This window comes from Nycticebus coucang, chromosome 4 (genome assembly GCF_027406575.1).
Source record: "Nycticebus coucang isolate mNycCou1 chromosome 4, mNycCou1.pri, whole genome shotgun sequence".
Classification (NCBI taxonomy): domain Eukaryota; kingdom Metazoa; phylum Chordata; class Mammalia; order Primates; family Lorisidae; genus Nycticebus; species Nycticebus coucang.
Genome location: NC_069783.1, coordinates 62,470,624 through 62,488,475, shown reverse-complemented (window position 1 = coordinate 62,488,475; position 17,852 = coordinate 62,470,624). Strand labels below are relative to the sequence as shown.

Here is a 17,852-nt window from a genome sequence, read left to right as displayed (position 1 = left end):
AAAGGAAGTCCTAAGAGGGAAATTTATAGCACTGCAAGCCTTCCTTAAGAGAACGGAAAGAGAGGACATTAACAACTTAATGGAACATCTCAAGCAACTGGAAAAGGAAGAACATTCCAACCCCAAACCCAGTAGAAGAAAAGAAATAACCAAAATTAAAGCAGAATTAAATGAAATTGAAAACAAAAGAATTATACAACAGATCAATAAATCAAAAAGTTGGTTTTTTGAAAAGGTCAATAAAATAGATAAATCTTTGGCTAACCTAACCAGGAAAAAAAAGAGTAAAATCTCTTAATTTCATCAATCAGAAATGAGAAAGACCAAATAACAACAGACTTCAGAAATTCAAAAAACCCTTAATGAATATTACAAGAAACTTTATTCTCAGAAAAATGAAAATCTGAAGGAAATTGACCAATACTTGGAAGCATGTCACCTTCCAAGACTTAACCAGAATCAAGTGGAAATGTTGAACAGGCCAATATCAAGTTCTGAAATAGCATCAACCATACGAAGTCTCCATAAAAAGAAAAGCCCGGGAACAGAAGGCTTCACGTCAGAATTCTACCAAACCTTTCAAGAGGAACTAGTACCTATATTACTCAACCTGTTCCAAAATGTAGAAAAAGAAGGAAGACTACCCAACACATTCTATGAAGCAAATATCACCCTGATCCCCAAACCAGGAAAAGACCCAACAAGAAAAGAAAATTATAGACCAATATCACTAATGAATATAGATGCAAAAACATTCAACAAGATCCTAACATACAGAATCCAGCAACACATCAAACAAATTATACATCATAACCAAGTCGGTTTTATCCCAGGGTCTCAAGGCTGGTTTAATATACGTAAATCCATAAGTATAATTCAGCACATAAACAAATTAAAACACAAAGACCATATGATTCTCTCAATTGATGCAGAAAAAGCTTTTGATAATATCCAGCAGCCCTTCATGATCAGAACACTTAAGAAAACTGGTATAGAAGGAACATTTCTTAAACTGATAGAGGCCATCTACAGCAAACCCACAGCCAATATCATATTGAATGGAGTTAAATTGAAATCATTTCCACTCAGATCAGGAACCAGACAAAGCTGCCCATTGTCTCCACTGCTCTTTAACACTGTAATGGAAGTTTTACCCATCGCGATTAGAGAAGAAAAGGCGATCAAGGGTATCCACATAGGGTCAGAAGAGATCAAACTTTCACTCTTCGCAGATGATATGATTGTATATCTGGCAAACACCAGGGATTCTACTACAAAACTCCTGGAAGTGATCAAGGAATACAGCAGTGTCTCAGGTTACAAAATCAACATTCATAAATCAGTAGCCATTATATATACCAACAATAGTCAAGCTGAAAAAACAGTTAAGGACTCTATTCTGTTCACAGTAGTGCCAAAGAAGATGAAATATTTGGGAGTTTATCTAACAATGGACATGAAAGATCTCTATAAAGTGAACTATGAAACTTGAAGAAAAGAAATAGCTGAAAACGTTAACAAATGGAAAAACATACCATGCTAATGGCTATACTATAAATCAACATTGTTAAAATGTCCATACTACCCAAAGCAATATACAATTTTAATGCAATCCCTATTAAAGCTCCACTGTCATACTTTAAAGATCTTGAGAAAATAACACTTCATTTTATATGGAATCAGAAAAAACCTCGAATAGCCAAGACATTACTCAGAAATAAAAACAAAGCAGGAGGAATCATGCTACCAGACCTCAGATTATACTATAAATCAATAGTGATCAAAAAAGCATGGTACTGGCACAAAAACAGAGAAGTAGATGTCTGGAACAGAATAGAGAACCAAGAGATGAACCCAGCTACTTACCATTATTTGATCTTTGACAAGCCAATTAAAAACATCCAGTGGGGAAAAGATTCCCTATTTAACAAATGGTGCTGGGTGAACTGGCTGGCAACCTGTAGAAGACTAAAACTGGACCCACACCTTTCACCATTAACTAAGACAGACTCTCACTGGATTAAAGATTTAATCTTTAAGTTATAAAAATACTAGAAGAGACTGCAGGGAAAACCTTTGAAGAAATCGAGTGCAGGGAAAACCCTTGAAGAAATTGGTCTGGTGAGTATTTTATGAGGAGGACCCCCCGGGCAATTGAAGCAGCTTCAAAAATACACTACTGGGACCTGATCAAACTAAAAAGCTTCTGCACAGCCAAGAACACAGTAAGTCAGGCAAGCAGACAGCCACAGAATGGGAGAAGATATTTGCAGGTTATGTCTCCGACAAAGGTTTAATAACCAAAATCCATAGAGAACTCAAACGTATAAGCAAAAAAAGAACAAGTGATCCCATCACAGGCTGGGCAAGGGACTTGAAGAGAAACTTCTCTGAAGAAGATAGGCACACGGCCTACAGACATATGAAAAAATGCTCATCATCTTTAATCATCTGAGAAATGCAAATCAAAACTACCTTCAGATGCCATCTAACTCCAGTAAGATTAGCCCATATCACAAAATCCCAAGACCAGAGATGTTGGGGTGGATGTGGAGAAAAGGGAATGCTTCTACAATGCTGGTGGGAATGCAAATTAATACATTCCTTTTGGAAAGATGTTTGGAGAACACTTAGAGATCTAAAAATACATCTGCCATTCAAGCCTATAATTCCTCTACTAGGTATATACCCAGAAGACCAAAAATCACATTATAACAAAGATATTTGTACCAGAATGTTTATTGCAGCCCAATTCACAATTGCTAGGTCATGGAAAAAGCTCAAGTGCCCATCGATCCACAAATGGATTAATAAATTGTGTTATATGTACACCATGGAATATTATGCAGCCTTCAAGAAAGATGGAGACTTTACCTCTTTCATGTTTACATGGATGGAGCTGGAACATATTCTTCTTAGTAAAGTATCTCAAAAATGGAAGAAAAAGTATCCAGTGTACTCAACCCTACTATGAAACTAATTTATGGCTTTCACAAGAAAGCTATAACCTAGTTATAACCTAAGAATATGGGGAAGGAGGGGAGGGAGAGGAGGGAGAGGAGAGGATGGGCAGAGGGAGGGTGATTGGTGGGATTACACCTGTGGTGCATCTTACAAGGGTACATGTGAAACTTAGTAAATGTAGAATATAATTATCTTAATACAGTAACTAAGAAAATGCCAGGAAGGCTATGTTAACCAGTGTGATGAAAATGTGTCAAACTGTTTATAAAACCAGTATATGGTGCCCCATGATTGCATTAATGTACACAGCTATGATTTAATATTAATAAAAAAAATGTTTTAGAACCCACGAAGATGAATATCAAAACAATGTTAAAATATATTTAGTTTTTATAATGAACCATTATTGCAATGCTAGAATTACTTGTTGGTTATTTTCCTTCCTTATTGAAAACAGACACAAAACATGGTGAAAAGCAGATTAATATTGAAAGCAAACTTTATTTGGAAACTTGAAAGCCATGGTTGGCAATACGCAAATTTGTATCTTATGTTAAAGCTTCCAACACATAGAAATAATAAGGCAAAAGAAAAATTTGTGTGTTCTTTCAATATCATACCCACAGACCCACCCAAAGACTATTTTTAGTTCTTGAGGGGTGTGTCTTTCTTTGATTTTCTCCTTAGTCTTGATGAGGGCATAGAGTCTGTGAGGTTACATGGAACTTGTAGATCTTTGTCCAGAAGCGATACAAATAAATTCTGTCCAGTAGAAAAGATAAAAAAAAACAAAAAACATTGAGGATTCAAAGTTATTCATATTTGAATGATTCTCAATGACTTCAGGATCTATATTGCTGTTAACTATATTTTTATATGTATTTTTAAATTTCTTGTAAAATAAACATAACAAAATTTATCATATTAACTTTTTAAGTGTACTGTTCGGTGGCCTTAAGTTTACTCGCATTGTTGTGCTACTACCACTATTTTCTATTCACAGAACTCTTTTTATCTTGCAAAACTGAAACTCTGTACCTATTAAAAAATAATTCTTCGGTCCCTCCGTCCTCTGGCCCCCGACAGCTACCATTTTACTTTCTTTCTCTATGAATTTGACTATTCTGGGTACCTCATATAAGTGCTATCATAATTCTTCTTATCCTTTTGTGATTGGCTTTTTTCAAAATATCTATCTTGTAGTATGTGTTAGAATTATTTTCCTCTTAAAGGCTGAATAATATTCCATCATATGTATATATACTAAATTTTGTTTATGCATTTATCTGTCAATGAACCCCTGGATTGCTGCTGTGTTTTGGCTGTTCTGAATCATAACATGGATATAGACATATCTCTTTGAGTCCTTATTTTCAGTTCTTTTGGTCATATACCTAGAAGTGGAAGTGCTGCATCACACGGTAATTTTCTTTCTAGTTTTAAAAAAAATCTTCATACTGTTTTTCATAGCAATTACTCCAACAAATAATGCACAAGGGTTCTAGTTTTTCCACATACTTGCCAATACTTACTATCTTCTGGGTTTTTTGTTTTTTAATTTTTTCGAGACAGAGCCTCAAGCTGTCACCCTGGGTAGAGTGCCATGGCATCACAGCTCACAGCAACCTCCAACTCCTGGGCTTAAGTGATTCTCTTGCTTTAGCCTCCCAAGTAGCTGTGACTATAGGCGCCCACCACAACGCCTGGCCATTTTTTGGTTGCAGTTGTCATTGTTGTTTGGTAGGTCCGGGCTGGATTCAAACCCACCAGCTCTGGTGTATGTGGCTAGCGCTTTAGCTGCTTGAGCCACAGGCACCGAGCCTGTTTTTGTTTTTTGAGAGTAGCAATCCTAATGGGTATGAGGTGGTATTTCACTGTGGCATTAATTGGCATTTCTCTAATGATTAATGATACTGAGCATTTTTTCATGTGCTTATTGGGCATTTCTGTCTTCTTTGGAGAAATGCCTTCTTTGCCTATTATTTAACGGGATTGAGTTAAATCCCGTTTTTTGTTGAGTTGTAAGAGTTCTTTATATATTCTTGATATTACCTCTTTAATGGGCATATGATTTGCAGATATTTTCTTCCATTCAGTGTGTTGCCTTTTCCTTTGTTGTGTCTTTTGATGGACAGAAGTGTTTTTATTTTGATGTAGCCTAGTTTTACCTCTCTATTTTTTTGTTGCTTGTGCTTTTTGTTTTATACCTAAGAGATTAATGCCACAACCAGTGTCAAGAAGCTTTCTCCTTGTGTTCTCTTTTAAGAGTTTTATACTTTTAGGCCTTTTGCTTAGTCCTTTTATCTATTTTAGTTAGCTTTTGTATGTGTGTACGTTAAGGGTCCACCTTTGTTCTTTGGCATGTGGATATCCAGTTTTCCCAGCACCATTTGTTGAAAAGACTGCCCTTTCTCCATTGAATGGTCTTTGTACCTTTGTTGAAAAACATTTTACCACCTATGTAAGGGTTCATTTCTGGGCTTTCTTCTATTTCATTGCTCTACATGTCTGTCTTTCTGTTAGCACCATACTATTATGATGACTACAGTCTTGTAGTAAGTGTTAAAATTAGGAAGTAGGAGAGGAGAACTCCATAATTTGTTCTTTTCTATTAATCATATTTTGAGTTTTTATTGAAATTCTTATTTGTTGTATATTACCCCATAGATTAAGGCAATGTTTATAGCTAAAAAAGAAAACAGTCCTTACGTGGAGCTTATATTCTTTTTTAGGAGTTTTTAGCATATATATTCTGTTGTTGTTTTTGAGATAGGGTCTCAGTCTGTCACCAAGGCTAAAGTGCAGTGGCATGATCATAGCTTACTGCAACCTCAAACTCCTGGACTCAAGCAGTCCTCTTGCTTCAGTCTCTAAGTAGCTGGGACAACAGGTGTATGCCACCATGCCCAGCTAATTTTTTTTTTTTTAGAGATGAGATTCTGCTCTTGCTCAGGCTTGGCTTCAAATGATCTTCCTGTCTCAGCCTCCCAAAGTGCTAGGATTACAGGAATAAACCACCATCCCCACTCATATTTTAATTTTGTCGTGTGGACAAATAATCTTAATCTGTCATTGTAGAGACTTGTCAATATTGTTACTATCGTATTTCATTTATTCTCAAGATTAGAAAATTATACAATATAACCTCTGTAAGTTGACCACCTGAGGGACCATAACAAACTGGTCAATATGAGGAACTAAGCGTACTGTACCAATAAGTACATGTAGTACACGTCCAGTCTATGAAAATTAAGTTAACATAAGTTCAGTATAGGAAAGTAGTCAACTCTGGAAGTTCTACTGTTATTTCATTTAGATATCCTGAGTTTTTTTGAAACATGAACTTTTCTACAGATAGTACAATAGATAGTTCAGAAATTATTATAAATCTTGTATCTACTGTTGAACTTGTTATATATTGTAAATTCTTGTTTCTTGGAGACCAACCATCTGGCATCCTTTAACAAGAACATCTCTGGAATTGGAAAACATAATCAGCATATCTCTAAAACTGTAAATATGATGAAAACAACAAAGAAGAATCCCTAAGAGATCACCTGATGTGAAAAATTTATTATTATATCAGCTAGGATATTGCTATTAAAGGTATTCAAATAAAACTTGTTTAAATGATAAAAGGAATGTATTGGCTCAAGTAATTAAGTCCAAGACTAGGATGGGCTTTATACATTGTTTTGTCTTGGTTCTCCAGCTTAGTTCCTCTTGTTTTAAATTTAGTTTTGTCTTCCTCTTTGTTGACTTCATCAGTTCCAGGTCTGCCACATTTGCCAGACATTTTTACTACCTAGAATTTTTCTTTCCTATTTTTTACCTAGAGTTTTTATTCTCCAGTCATCAAATGAAATTCCTTTATTGACTGAACAAATTTAGAATTTTTCACCCAGATTTTTTGTTCTTTAGTCGTCTTTAGTCATCTTTAGCTTTGATTGATTTAACCACTTTAAGTCATATGCCTAGTCACTGTGGTCAGGAAAATGACATGCACTGATTGATGTAGGTCTGGATTTTCTTCTCATCTCTGAACAAATTACAAGGCAAGGAAGTTTGGAACACATCAAATGGACTATTCAAGACTAACTCTTGAAGTGAAAGGCAGGCTCAGTTCCACCTACAACATGGTTGCTATACCATGGAGGAGGTGATATAGAATAGATGTTGAGAAGGAAAAACTATATCCATTTATCCTTTTCTTTTTATTAAAAGTTAAGAAAATTAGCAAGAAAGGAGAGATAAGAAAGAAGAAAAGTAAAACAAAATGGGGTGAGTGATTGCATCAAAGATTGGACAGTGAGGATTAAAAGAAGCAGGCAGAAAATTTGTAGAAGTTAGTGATCAGTGAAGAAAGAAAAATATGTAGCATCCATAGACACTTTGGTACTGCAGCTTTTGAAAGCTGAATACTATATGGGCTATTGTCTCAGAGTGCTTTCAGTTCCAAATAACAAGAAATACAATTCGGAGTGTCTAAAACAATTGAGGGGATTTGTTAGCTCAGATAACTGAAAAATATCCGTAGGTAGGTCAGCTTGATACAGAGGTTGATGATGTCATCAAGACTTGGCTTTGTTTCTTTGCAATTGTCTTATACTTTCTTTAGCTTTAAGCTCAGATAATAGTGTTCCATGTGCTGATTTAACTAGCTTAGACCCTTATCCTGATTTTGGAGATCTCAAGTTGGAGTCTGCTTCTCTAGAACAATAAAGATTCTAAAAATGAAATCAATGGTTTTGAGAAAGGGAGGAACAAATTATGAGAATGCAACCATGAATATTAAAATAGGCAAATAGCCCCTTCTTAATACTAAAGACTTTAATTTACATAAATTTATTCTTCATTCATCTAGCTTTCAATATTTGTTTTGAGTACCTCCTAATTGCCAGGCACTATTCCAGGCTTTAGGATTATAGTATCTCATTGACATTATTTTGTAGTGGAATAAACCTAGAATAAACAAATTTTAAAAAGATAATTTTAGATAGTATTTTTTTAAAAAATAGATAATGGGATAGCGTTGCTGGGAGGACAATTAGGGAAAGCATTTTTGAGGAAGTGAGCATTTGTGTCAGAACCTGAGTGATAAGAAGGAAATGTGTGCAAAGCACTGAGATAGGAGCAATCTTGGAACAATAGAAGAATGGAATAAGAAGAACCAGAATATGTTTTAGGGAGATTTGCATTTAAAAACTAGTTAAAATGCAGGAACTCTATTACTGAACTTTAGCTGAAAATTGTTTTCTTGTCACTTTTACTATATAATAAGAAATTGATAGATATTCTGATATATATGACTTTTATGTTCAATGTTACATGCACAGAATTCACTTTTGAGAACTTTATGTGTAAGATATTTTAAATCTTTTAAAAGTTTATCCTGTTTTCTTGTAGGCAACATTAAATATCATTCACAGTGTTGTTCTCTCAGTTCTTGACAAAAACCGAAGGACTAGAGAATTGAAGGAGATTTCACAACAGAAGAATGCTACAAAAGATAATTCACTGGACACAGAGGTTGCTTATTTAATCCATGAAGGCATGTTTATAAGTGATGCATTCAGTGAGGGTGAATTAACGCCTATGGTAGCCGACACTGCCTCTCAGAGAAATGTGTCTCCAAATAGTGAGCCCTGTAGCAGTGATTCAGTATCAGAGCCAGAATGTACAACAGATTCTTCATCTAGCAAAGAGCAGACATCATCATCTGCTACTCCAGGAGGAGTGGATATTATGTAAGTATAGTAGCTACTGTCAAATTGACAGGATTTTGAGTCATCTTATTAATAGTTTCAATAGGATTGATCATTCCATTTATTGAAAAACCATGTAAACTTTAGAATTTAGCAAAAATATATTAGAATTCAACAAAATATATTAATTTTTGAAACATTTTTGTTTCAAAGATGTATGAAAAGTAAGGAGATAAGCATCAAAAGTAATTGATAATTTCAGAATTTTAAGGCTGGAAAGGAACTTTCAAGACCATTTATTTAAATGCCCTCCTTTCAGTCATAAGGTACTGATGCTCAGAGAGCTTAGATGACTTACTTGAAGTCATTAGTGGCAGAATTTGTACTGGAACCCAGGTTAGTTATTGCTTTAGTCATTTTACTTTCTTTTTTTTTTTGTGGCCGGGGCTGGGTTTGAACCCGCCACCTCCGGCATATGGGACCGGCGCCCTACCCGCTGAGCCACAGGAGCCGCCCCAATCATTTTACTTTCTTCTACTATGCCACCTTTATATTTTATATTTTGTGAAGATATGTTTGACTTACAACCTTCAGTTTTTCAAAGACATGAATTTCTAAGTGGATCACATGTTTTTAAACATTTTTTTGAATTTTGAAATAATTTCAAATTGCTAGAATAATTTCAAGTTGCTAGAATAGAACAAAAATTTTCATTTTTCCTTCATTCAGCTTTCTGAGTAGTTAACAAATTTACCACATTGCCCTCTATCTTCATTTCTCCCTTTTTCACTTCTCTCCTTTTCTGTCTTTCTTTGTCTCTTATGTTAATTATTTTCTGAATCATTTGACAGCAAATTGCAGATAGTCAGTAGCAGACATGATACTCCATTATTCCCAGGTACTTCAGCATACATTTATTTCCTAAGAACAAGAACAATTTTCTATATAACCGTAGTATGCCAATTAAATACAAGAAAACATTGATACATTATTACCATTTAATCCACAGATCCTGTTCAGATAAACCAATTGTCCCAATAACCTGTGATATCAAAAGATTAAAACAACAACAAAAATAAAACCAATAAAATCTTTCTGGTCCAAGAATATAGATTTAGTTATTGTCAAGAATAATGAGAACTTAGTACTTTTGTTTATCTTTACATAAATCACCTTATGATCCAAGAGCTTATGAAGGTCACAGTTACAGCATAAAGTCAGCTATAACACCTTTCTTTTCAACAAGCTAGCAAAGAAAACCTTGAGCTAATAAAAATATTTTTTCTGTATTCAAGCTATTACTTTTCACATTTAATATCTGGGGTACAATCTAAAACTGTCATTAAAAAAAGACTTAAAAACTCTAGAGCTTAGGTTAGGTACAAGGGCTCACACCCTTTGGAGGCTGAGGCAGGAGGATTGCCTGAAGCCAGAAGTTTGAGATCAGACTGAGCAACATAGCAAGACCTGGCTCTACAAAAAGCAGAAAAATTAACTGCGTGTGGTTGTGCAACCTGTAGTCCCACTACTTAAGAGGCTGAGGTGGAAGGATTTCTTAAGCCCAGGAGTTGGGGGCTGCAGTGAACTATGACGATGCTATTGCAGTTTAGCTAGGAGACAGATTAAGGCCTCGTCTCAAAACAAACAAACAACTCTATAGCTTAAACAGTATAAAATTTTATTTATCTCATGATCACATTTTGGAGGTAACATAAATCTTTCTGTACCTTAAGACCTTAGAGATACTCTTTTATGTTATCTTCTAGAAGTTCTGTTACTCTCTTTCACATTTAGATCTATAGTCCATCTGGAATTATATGGTATGAGGTTAAGTGACCTCCCCCAATGTGGCAATGTTTTTGATCTTGCACCATTTATTGAAAAGATTATCTTGCTTACTGTTCTATAGTGCCACTCTTGTCATAAATAAAATATTCAGATACACGTATACCTGCTTCTGGATTTTTTTTTTCTATTTTTCCTTCTTTACACCAGTACCAGTAAGTAAAATTGTCTTGGTTACTTTATGTTTTAATAAATGTTGATATCTAGAAGAGTAATTTCTTCTATCTTTCTTTCTTCAATTTTCCTTGACTATTTTGGTCTTTTGCAAATCCATATGCATTTTTAGTTTTCTGCTGCTTTCATATAGATTTGTTTACGTTTTATTGTTTCTTTTTTAAGAAGAGCATAATTCAGCATTTGCACTTAGTACTTCCACTCAATCCTTAGGACCAGTACATTATTACATGCTTATATCTAACTGTAAGGGAGACTTGAGAAATATAATCTTTAGCTTGTTGGTGATTTGTCCAGCTAAAGCTACTGTTATGGTGCAAGAGAGCAGATACTGAGAGATAGCTAACAGCCTACCATACTATTTGAGATTCTTTTAAACCACATGCAGTCTAATAGTTTAAATCCTTCCCCATCTACCTCCATTGTGGCTCACTTAATACTTTGAACCTTTACTGGCTTTCCCAAAGCACATGCTCCTGTAGCATGGACATGGATCCTATAAACGGTTGTTTCCTATCTTCAGTAGGCATGTAAATGTTTGGGAACTACCCAGCCCAAAGGAGCAATGAATTAATTGAGCATATTTATGTGTAGCCCTAATTAGTTCTTGTATTCAAAGACTCTATTTCTGAATTGTTTTTGGTATATATAAATGAATGATGGATATAGAACATTTAAAAGTGATGCCTGACATTTTAACTCTGTTAATGGTGGACTTGCCCTATTTTCTTTTGTCAAAGTATTATTTGTTAAAATAATCTATAATCCTGTAAGTTTATTGCAATGCAAATATGGATACAAAAGAATAAATACTTTTCTAGGCAGGAAATAAGAAAGGAAAAACAATGGGAAAGATTAAAGAGTTACGGGTTTTAAATTAATTTTCATTGTTAATTGTGGTTTAAAAACATAACATAAAATGTATCATCTTAATCCTTTCTAAGTATAAAGTTCAATAATGTTAAGTGTATATGCATTATTAAAGAACTTCAGAACTTTTTCATTTTGCAAAACTGAAACTATATCCTTTAATTGGCTTGGCGCCTGTGGCTCAAGTGGCTAAGGCGCCAGCCACATATACCTGAGCTGGCAGGTTTGAATCCAGCCTGGGCCCCCCAAACAACAATAATGGAACCGAAAAAATATATCCTTTAATTAACAACTCTACATTTCTGCCTACCTCCAGCCCCTGGCAACCACCATTCTACTTTCTGTCTCTGTGAGTCTGATTGTTCTAGGACCTCATGTAAATGGAAATCATACAATATTTGTCCTTTTATGATTGGCTCATTTCATTAGCATAGTGTCCTCAAGATTCACCCATGTCACACAGCGTGTGCACATCAGAATTTCCTTCTTTTTAGCTTTGAGCAGTGGCAGTATCGTAGCCAATGAGGTTTATCCGAGGTGTGATTATTGCTAATTGAAAACTTTTCCCAATACCCCGCTGTGATGACTTGCAGTATATTCGGCACTGGCAATTTTTGATGGTCTCTATGAAGACTGAATAATAATATAATAAAAATAATGTCCTTTCTTTTTAAGACTGAATGATCTTCCATTATAGGGATTTATTACATTTTGTTTATTCCTCCACCAGTGGGTACTTGGGTTGCTTCTACCTCTTGACTCCTTCAAATAGTGCTGTCATGAGCTACAGTGTACAAAAATAACTTGGAGATCTTATTTTCAGTTATTTTGGATATATACCCAGAAGTGGAATTGCTGGATTAGCTGAATTGCTGAGTGTGTTTCCTTTTTTCCCCCTTGCCATGAATTAGAGATCTAATTAAAATTTAAAAATAAAAAATCTTCTTAAAAACAAATTATAGGTGATTAAATTATTTTTAAAATGTTTCCAGCGTTTTGGATTATGTCACCCTACCTTTTAGACTTGAGTTGCTTTTATTTTCTATTTATATTTTTATGAAATGATAGCATATTGCCCAAGAGTTTCAAATTTCTTAGTCATTCTGTTACATGGGGGCAAATTTTAATAATCTTTTAGAAAATAAACTTTACTTCAGTAGTAATTTTGAACATTGAAATTTAAACAAATTTTTGTAGGAACTAGTATTGAAATATCACTTGACTGTTTATATAGCAATAAATGTTGGCACAGAGGAAGACAATTAAAGATGGACTAATTCTGGGTTCTAGTTCTATTCTTTTAGCCTCATGTCCTTGGGTAGGTCATTTAAACTTTCTAAGATTCAAGATTCGGTGTTCTTCTCTGTAAGTAGATATTTGCCTGCTTTAGAGTGTGATTCTTGAACAAGGTAGTGTCTCTGAGAGTACTTTAAAAATATTAATTCCTCCGTTATTTTAAAGCATTAGTAAATAAACTTAGAGATATTATACTTTTTAAGGATAGCAGGTAATAATATTCTTTTTTTTTTTTTTTTTTTTTCCGCCCTCGGGTAGAGTGCCGTGGCGTCACACGGCTCACAGCAACCTCTAACTCTTGGGCTTACGCGATTCTCTTGCCTCAGCCTCCCAAGTAGCTGGGACTACAGGCGCCCGCCACAACGCCCAGCTATTTTTTTGTTGCAGTTTGGCCGGGGCTGGGTTTGAACCTGCCACCCTCGGCATATGGGGCCGGCGCCCTACTCACTGAGCCACAGGCGCCGCCTATTCTTTAATACCTTAACCCAGAATAGTGGTTTGCCTCAAGTTAGTATACATAAGAGCCTCTTTGGAATACCTTTGAAAAGTATTTTAATACAACTGAAAGGGAGAAAAATGATATTAAGTCACTTAATGTGGCTCATGGTAACACTAAACTGAACTGTTGGCATGGAATCAATGGTCTTTATATATGCCCCTGGAGGGAAATATTTAAAAACAGAAAGCCTTAACTTTTTCCCTCAAAATCAAAAAAGTACATTACATCTTATAAATACTCCTATTCCACTGTGAATTCCTTGAGCACAGTGACCTATTGTATCCTCTCCAGTGTCTAGCACTTAAATCAACACATTAAATGCATCTCAAATATTAGTTCAGTCAGACTGAATATTAATAGTCATTCATAATTGTAAGTAAAAGGGGACCTGTTTGCCATAAAATAATTTTTCTTCCTTCCTCTTTATTCCACAGTGTCGTCCTATGTGTCTGTACAAGGCTCCTTACCCATCACAGCTACCATCTTGTACCTAAACTAAAATTTTTATTTTGCTATAGTTTCTGCAGACTTTGTAGAGTCTTAGTTCTCATTAAACTAAGAATTATTAGAGTCTTAGTTCTCATTAGACTAAGAGTTATTCTCAGAACTAAGTGTAAAAATACTACAATGGAAAGAGAAATTTATTCCTTTTTCTTTTTTGAGACAGAGTCTCACTATGTCACCCTCAGTAGAGTGCAATGGCATCACAGCTCACAGCAACCTCAAACTCTTAAGCAATTCTCTTGCCTCAGCCTCCCAAGTAGCTGGGACTACAGGTGCTTGCCACAATGACCGACTGTTTTTTTGCTGCAGTTGTCATTGTTTAGCTGGCCTGGACTGGGTTCAAACCCACCAGCCTTGGTGCATGTAGCTGGCCCCATAACCACTGTGCTATGAGCACCGAGCCAAGAAAATTATTCTTATATAAGGTAAGGATAAAATATGTTTGCATTATCTGAGCATGTTTAAGTGAGGCTTCATCCTAAAAACTATAAAGTATTTGGTACATCATTGAATATTTCCTCAAACATGGATTTTACAGATTTTTCATCCTTTACGTTGATATGTCACCTATGGAGAATACTGTTTCTGCAACTCCCCCTAAGTCTCATTTTATCATTTTCAGGGTCAGTGAAGACATGAAATTAACTGACTTAGAGCTAGGAAAGCTGGCAAATAATATCCAGGAGTTGTTGTATAGTGCCTCAGATATATGCCATGATCGAGCTGTCAAATTTCTCATGTCAAGAGCAAAGGTAGTTATTTTCTTAAAACTTCAGAATATTTATGTTGTATATATAGTATATTTATTTTGAAGATGTAGAGTTATGTCTTTGCTTGTGCCCTTATATTCCCCATAATGCATATATATTTTTAGCATTTAATGCAGTTAATGGTCCTAATGGTGTTATCTCTTAGATGTTGAAATGTAAAGTAATGTAAATAAAAGAAATAGAAAAATTATTGAAGCATTTATTTCAAATAAATGATTAAAGTATTTACTTTGAAATATGTTAATAATTTTAAATTATTATTGTTTTATGTATGTACATGTATATATGTATACATATATATAGTGAAAGGAATTTTTAATAAAATTAAACTCTAATGTTAATTGTGAAAATTTTATACTATAATCTGAATTCATTTGAACTACTATATTAGTTACAGAGAGATCAGAATCAAATATAAACATCTTAAGCTTTTCATATGCAATTTCTGGGTCTGAAGTGTTAGAAAATTTTGATAAAATTATAAAAAATAATGCTTATTGGTAAATATAATTGTTATGTATTAGAAAATAATATAATTAATATTATCATTTGTCAAACTAAGCTAGTTTTATAGCTCATCCATATTTGGTGTTAAACTAACTGTCTTGATTTTTATGTTATCTTTAAATTTAGGATGGTTTTCTTGAGAAGCTAAATTCCATGGAATTTATAACACTTTCCAGATTAATGGAAACATTCATTTTAGACACTGAACAGATCTGTGGAAGAAAAAGTATGTCATTACTTGGAGCACTTCAGAGCCAAGCTAATAAATTTGTAAATAGATTTCATGAAGAGAGAAAAACCAAACTCAGGTATCATTACAATGTTCATTCTGTTCAATTTTTTCCTTTCCTTACAAAATGCTTTTATATTTAAAAGAGAGAAAACCTGATTGGCCATCCAAAATCACTGATGAAATTTTTTTTTATTGAAGACAGATTAAGGAATTAAAGTCACATTTCTTGGCTTTTCAAAGTGGAGTAAGAGGCTCGGTCCTATGGCTCAAGTGGCTAAGGCACCAGCCATATACACCTGAGCTGGCAGGTTCCAATCCAGCCTGGGCCCACCAAACAACAATGACGGCTGCAACCAAAAAATAGCCGGGCGTTGTGGCAGGCGCCTGTAGTCCCAGCTACTTGGGAGGCTGAGGCAAGAGAATTGCTTAAACCCAAGAGTTGGAGGATGCTGTGAGCTATGACGCCATGGCACTCTACCTAGGGTGACATATGAGACTGTCTCAAAGTGGAGTTAGAATGTTTACTTTTGTTAAATTGCTTATTAGGAAGACCCTTAATAGATCTACTTTTTTTTCCCCCCACTCAAAGTTAAGTAAATGATGTTTCATTACTCTTTTTGGTTAGCACTTTTAAAATCTTATGCACTCATTCAATTTCTCTTCCTTTTATTTTCAACCAAGAAAGATGGTGTCAAAATATTAAAGTTTACTTTCTTTTCTTTTTACTTGTGAATAGTCTCCTCTTAGACAATGAGCGCTGGAAGCAAGCTGATGTTCCTGCAGAATTTCAGGATCTTGTTGATTCTATATCAGACGGAAAGATTGCTTTACCTGAAAAAAAATTAGCGGGTATGTGTATTCATTCACACATTCTCTTTTAATTTTATATTGTTTATTTTATATAGATGCTCTGTAAATTGGTCACCCAAGGGGCTGGGACCCCTGTAAATTGGTTACCCAAGGTGCTGGAACAAACTTGTCAACGTATAGAAGTGGTCAACATAAGAAACTGGGCCTGCTGTACTGATACATGTGGTGTAAATGTGATGTAGTGTGTCTGCTCTAGAGAAATTATGTCAACTTAAGAAGGCAATGTAGGGAGGTGGTCAACTATGGTGGTTCTACTGTATGTCTTTAATTGACAGTGCAAATTGAAAAGCCTAGAACTAATACTCCCAGCTTAGTTAGTAAATAGTTGACAGGAAAAGTATCTATGAAAATTTATAATTTCAAATATTTATTGTTAATCATATGCCAGACAGTGGACCATATACTTTATATGCATTACTCCAGTTTATTATCACAACAACCTATGCTAAAGGTACTATTGCTACCTTGTGTAATGGTGAGGAGACTTAAGGCTTAAAGGGGTTAAAGAATTTTGTACAAGTGACGAGCTGGGATTTGAAATCAGCTTTATGTAATCTCATAGCTACGTTCTTAACTACTATACTAAATTGGAGATGTGTTCATTCAGTGAACACTACTTTCTATTTTATGTCATATGTTGAGACAGATAACAGTTATAATTCTGCTTTAAAGAAGCTACATTTAATGAACAAAACCAAAAAATATATAGTAATATATATTTTTATCACAGTTATATGATAGAGAAAAGCAAATGTTAAAGAATGATAAAGGTGGAGGGTGAGGTAAGATGGCCGACTGGAGCCAGCTTTCAATAGAAGCTCCCATCCAAAGAGAGAGAATGCATCCAGAGAGAGATAATGGCAAGAATGAACCCCAAAAAGCTGAAGGTTGGGAGCTGAGTTGAGAGAGAGAAGTGCATGTCATCCCTGCTGAGGCAAGCTGTGACTCCAAAGAAGCAAATTTCAGGTATAAAGCCCATCCCAAAGAGAATGAGAGTCTCTCCTCCCCCAAGAGAGTGGCTTGCTGTGTGATCTCTACAACGGAGCAGCGAACAGAAGACTTCTTTTTTCACCCCACAGGAGAGAGTCACTGAAAACTGGGACTCCTTCTCCAGAGAGATCCTGTTGTGAGCCTGGACATTGTCTTGCCTGGCATGAAAGTTGAACAAATATTTTCCCTGCCATCTGAACTCCCAATCCACCCTTTCACCCTCATCTGGAGGTCTGGAAACCTACTTTCTGCAGAGATCAGAGTGTCTGGTGGTTCCTTGCTAGGGCTGGACATTGCATGGGCCATGGTGGCGGCAGCTGTGCTGAAACTGTGACTCGAGTAGAAGTGGAGAGAGAGATGTAGGAGTGTGGGTGACTTGCCTGGTGCCGCAAAAGTGGGTATCAGCAACAGGCAGAGGTGCAAGAACTCTCGCAGTGGCACCTGCCACATAGCAGCAATAGTGGTGCGCTCCTGCCAGGGTCAAATTTTAGAGAGACACCTCCCCAATTCTGTGGACTGCCAGAGGGAGCCAAACCTTGCCCTGCAGGGGTACCAGAGGAGGAGTGTGGCTGGGGCAGAGGAGTGGTCTCTGAGGGAGAAAAACACATGTTGCAATATTAACCCCC

General features: G+C 35.5%; 1 protein-coding gene and 1 non-coding gene across 5 annotated transcripts in view; both read left to right on the top strand.

Annotated features, from left to right (window-relative positions):
* VPS54 (VPS54 subunit of GARP complex) overlaps positions 1 to 17,852 on the top strand; it is a 154,269-nt gene that overhangs the window by 86,944 nt on the left and 49,473 nt on the right. For all 4 annotated transcript variants that reach the window (XM_053586747.1, XM_053586746.1, XM_053586745.1 and 1 more), the window contains exons 12-15: positions 8,371 to 8,711; positions 14,480 to 14,609; positions 15,261 to 15,442; positions 16,103 to 16,215. In XM_053586747.1, coding sequence (XP_053442722.1) covers positions 8,371 to 8,711; positions 14,480 to 14,609; positions 15,261 to 15,442; positions 16,103 to 16,215 — 766 coding nt within the window. The remainder of the gene's footprint in view (positions 1 to 8,370; positions 8,712 to 14,479; positions 14,610 to 15,260; positions 15,443 to 16,102; positions 16,216 to 17,852) is intronic.
* Positions 12,051 to 12,191, top strand: LOC128585027 (U4 spliceosomal RNA). The gene has a single exon (XR_008379788.1). It is a non-coding gene; the product is annotated as a U4 spliceosomal RNA (small nuclear RNA).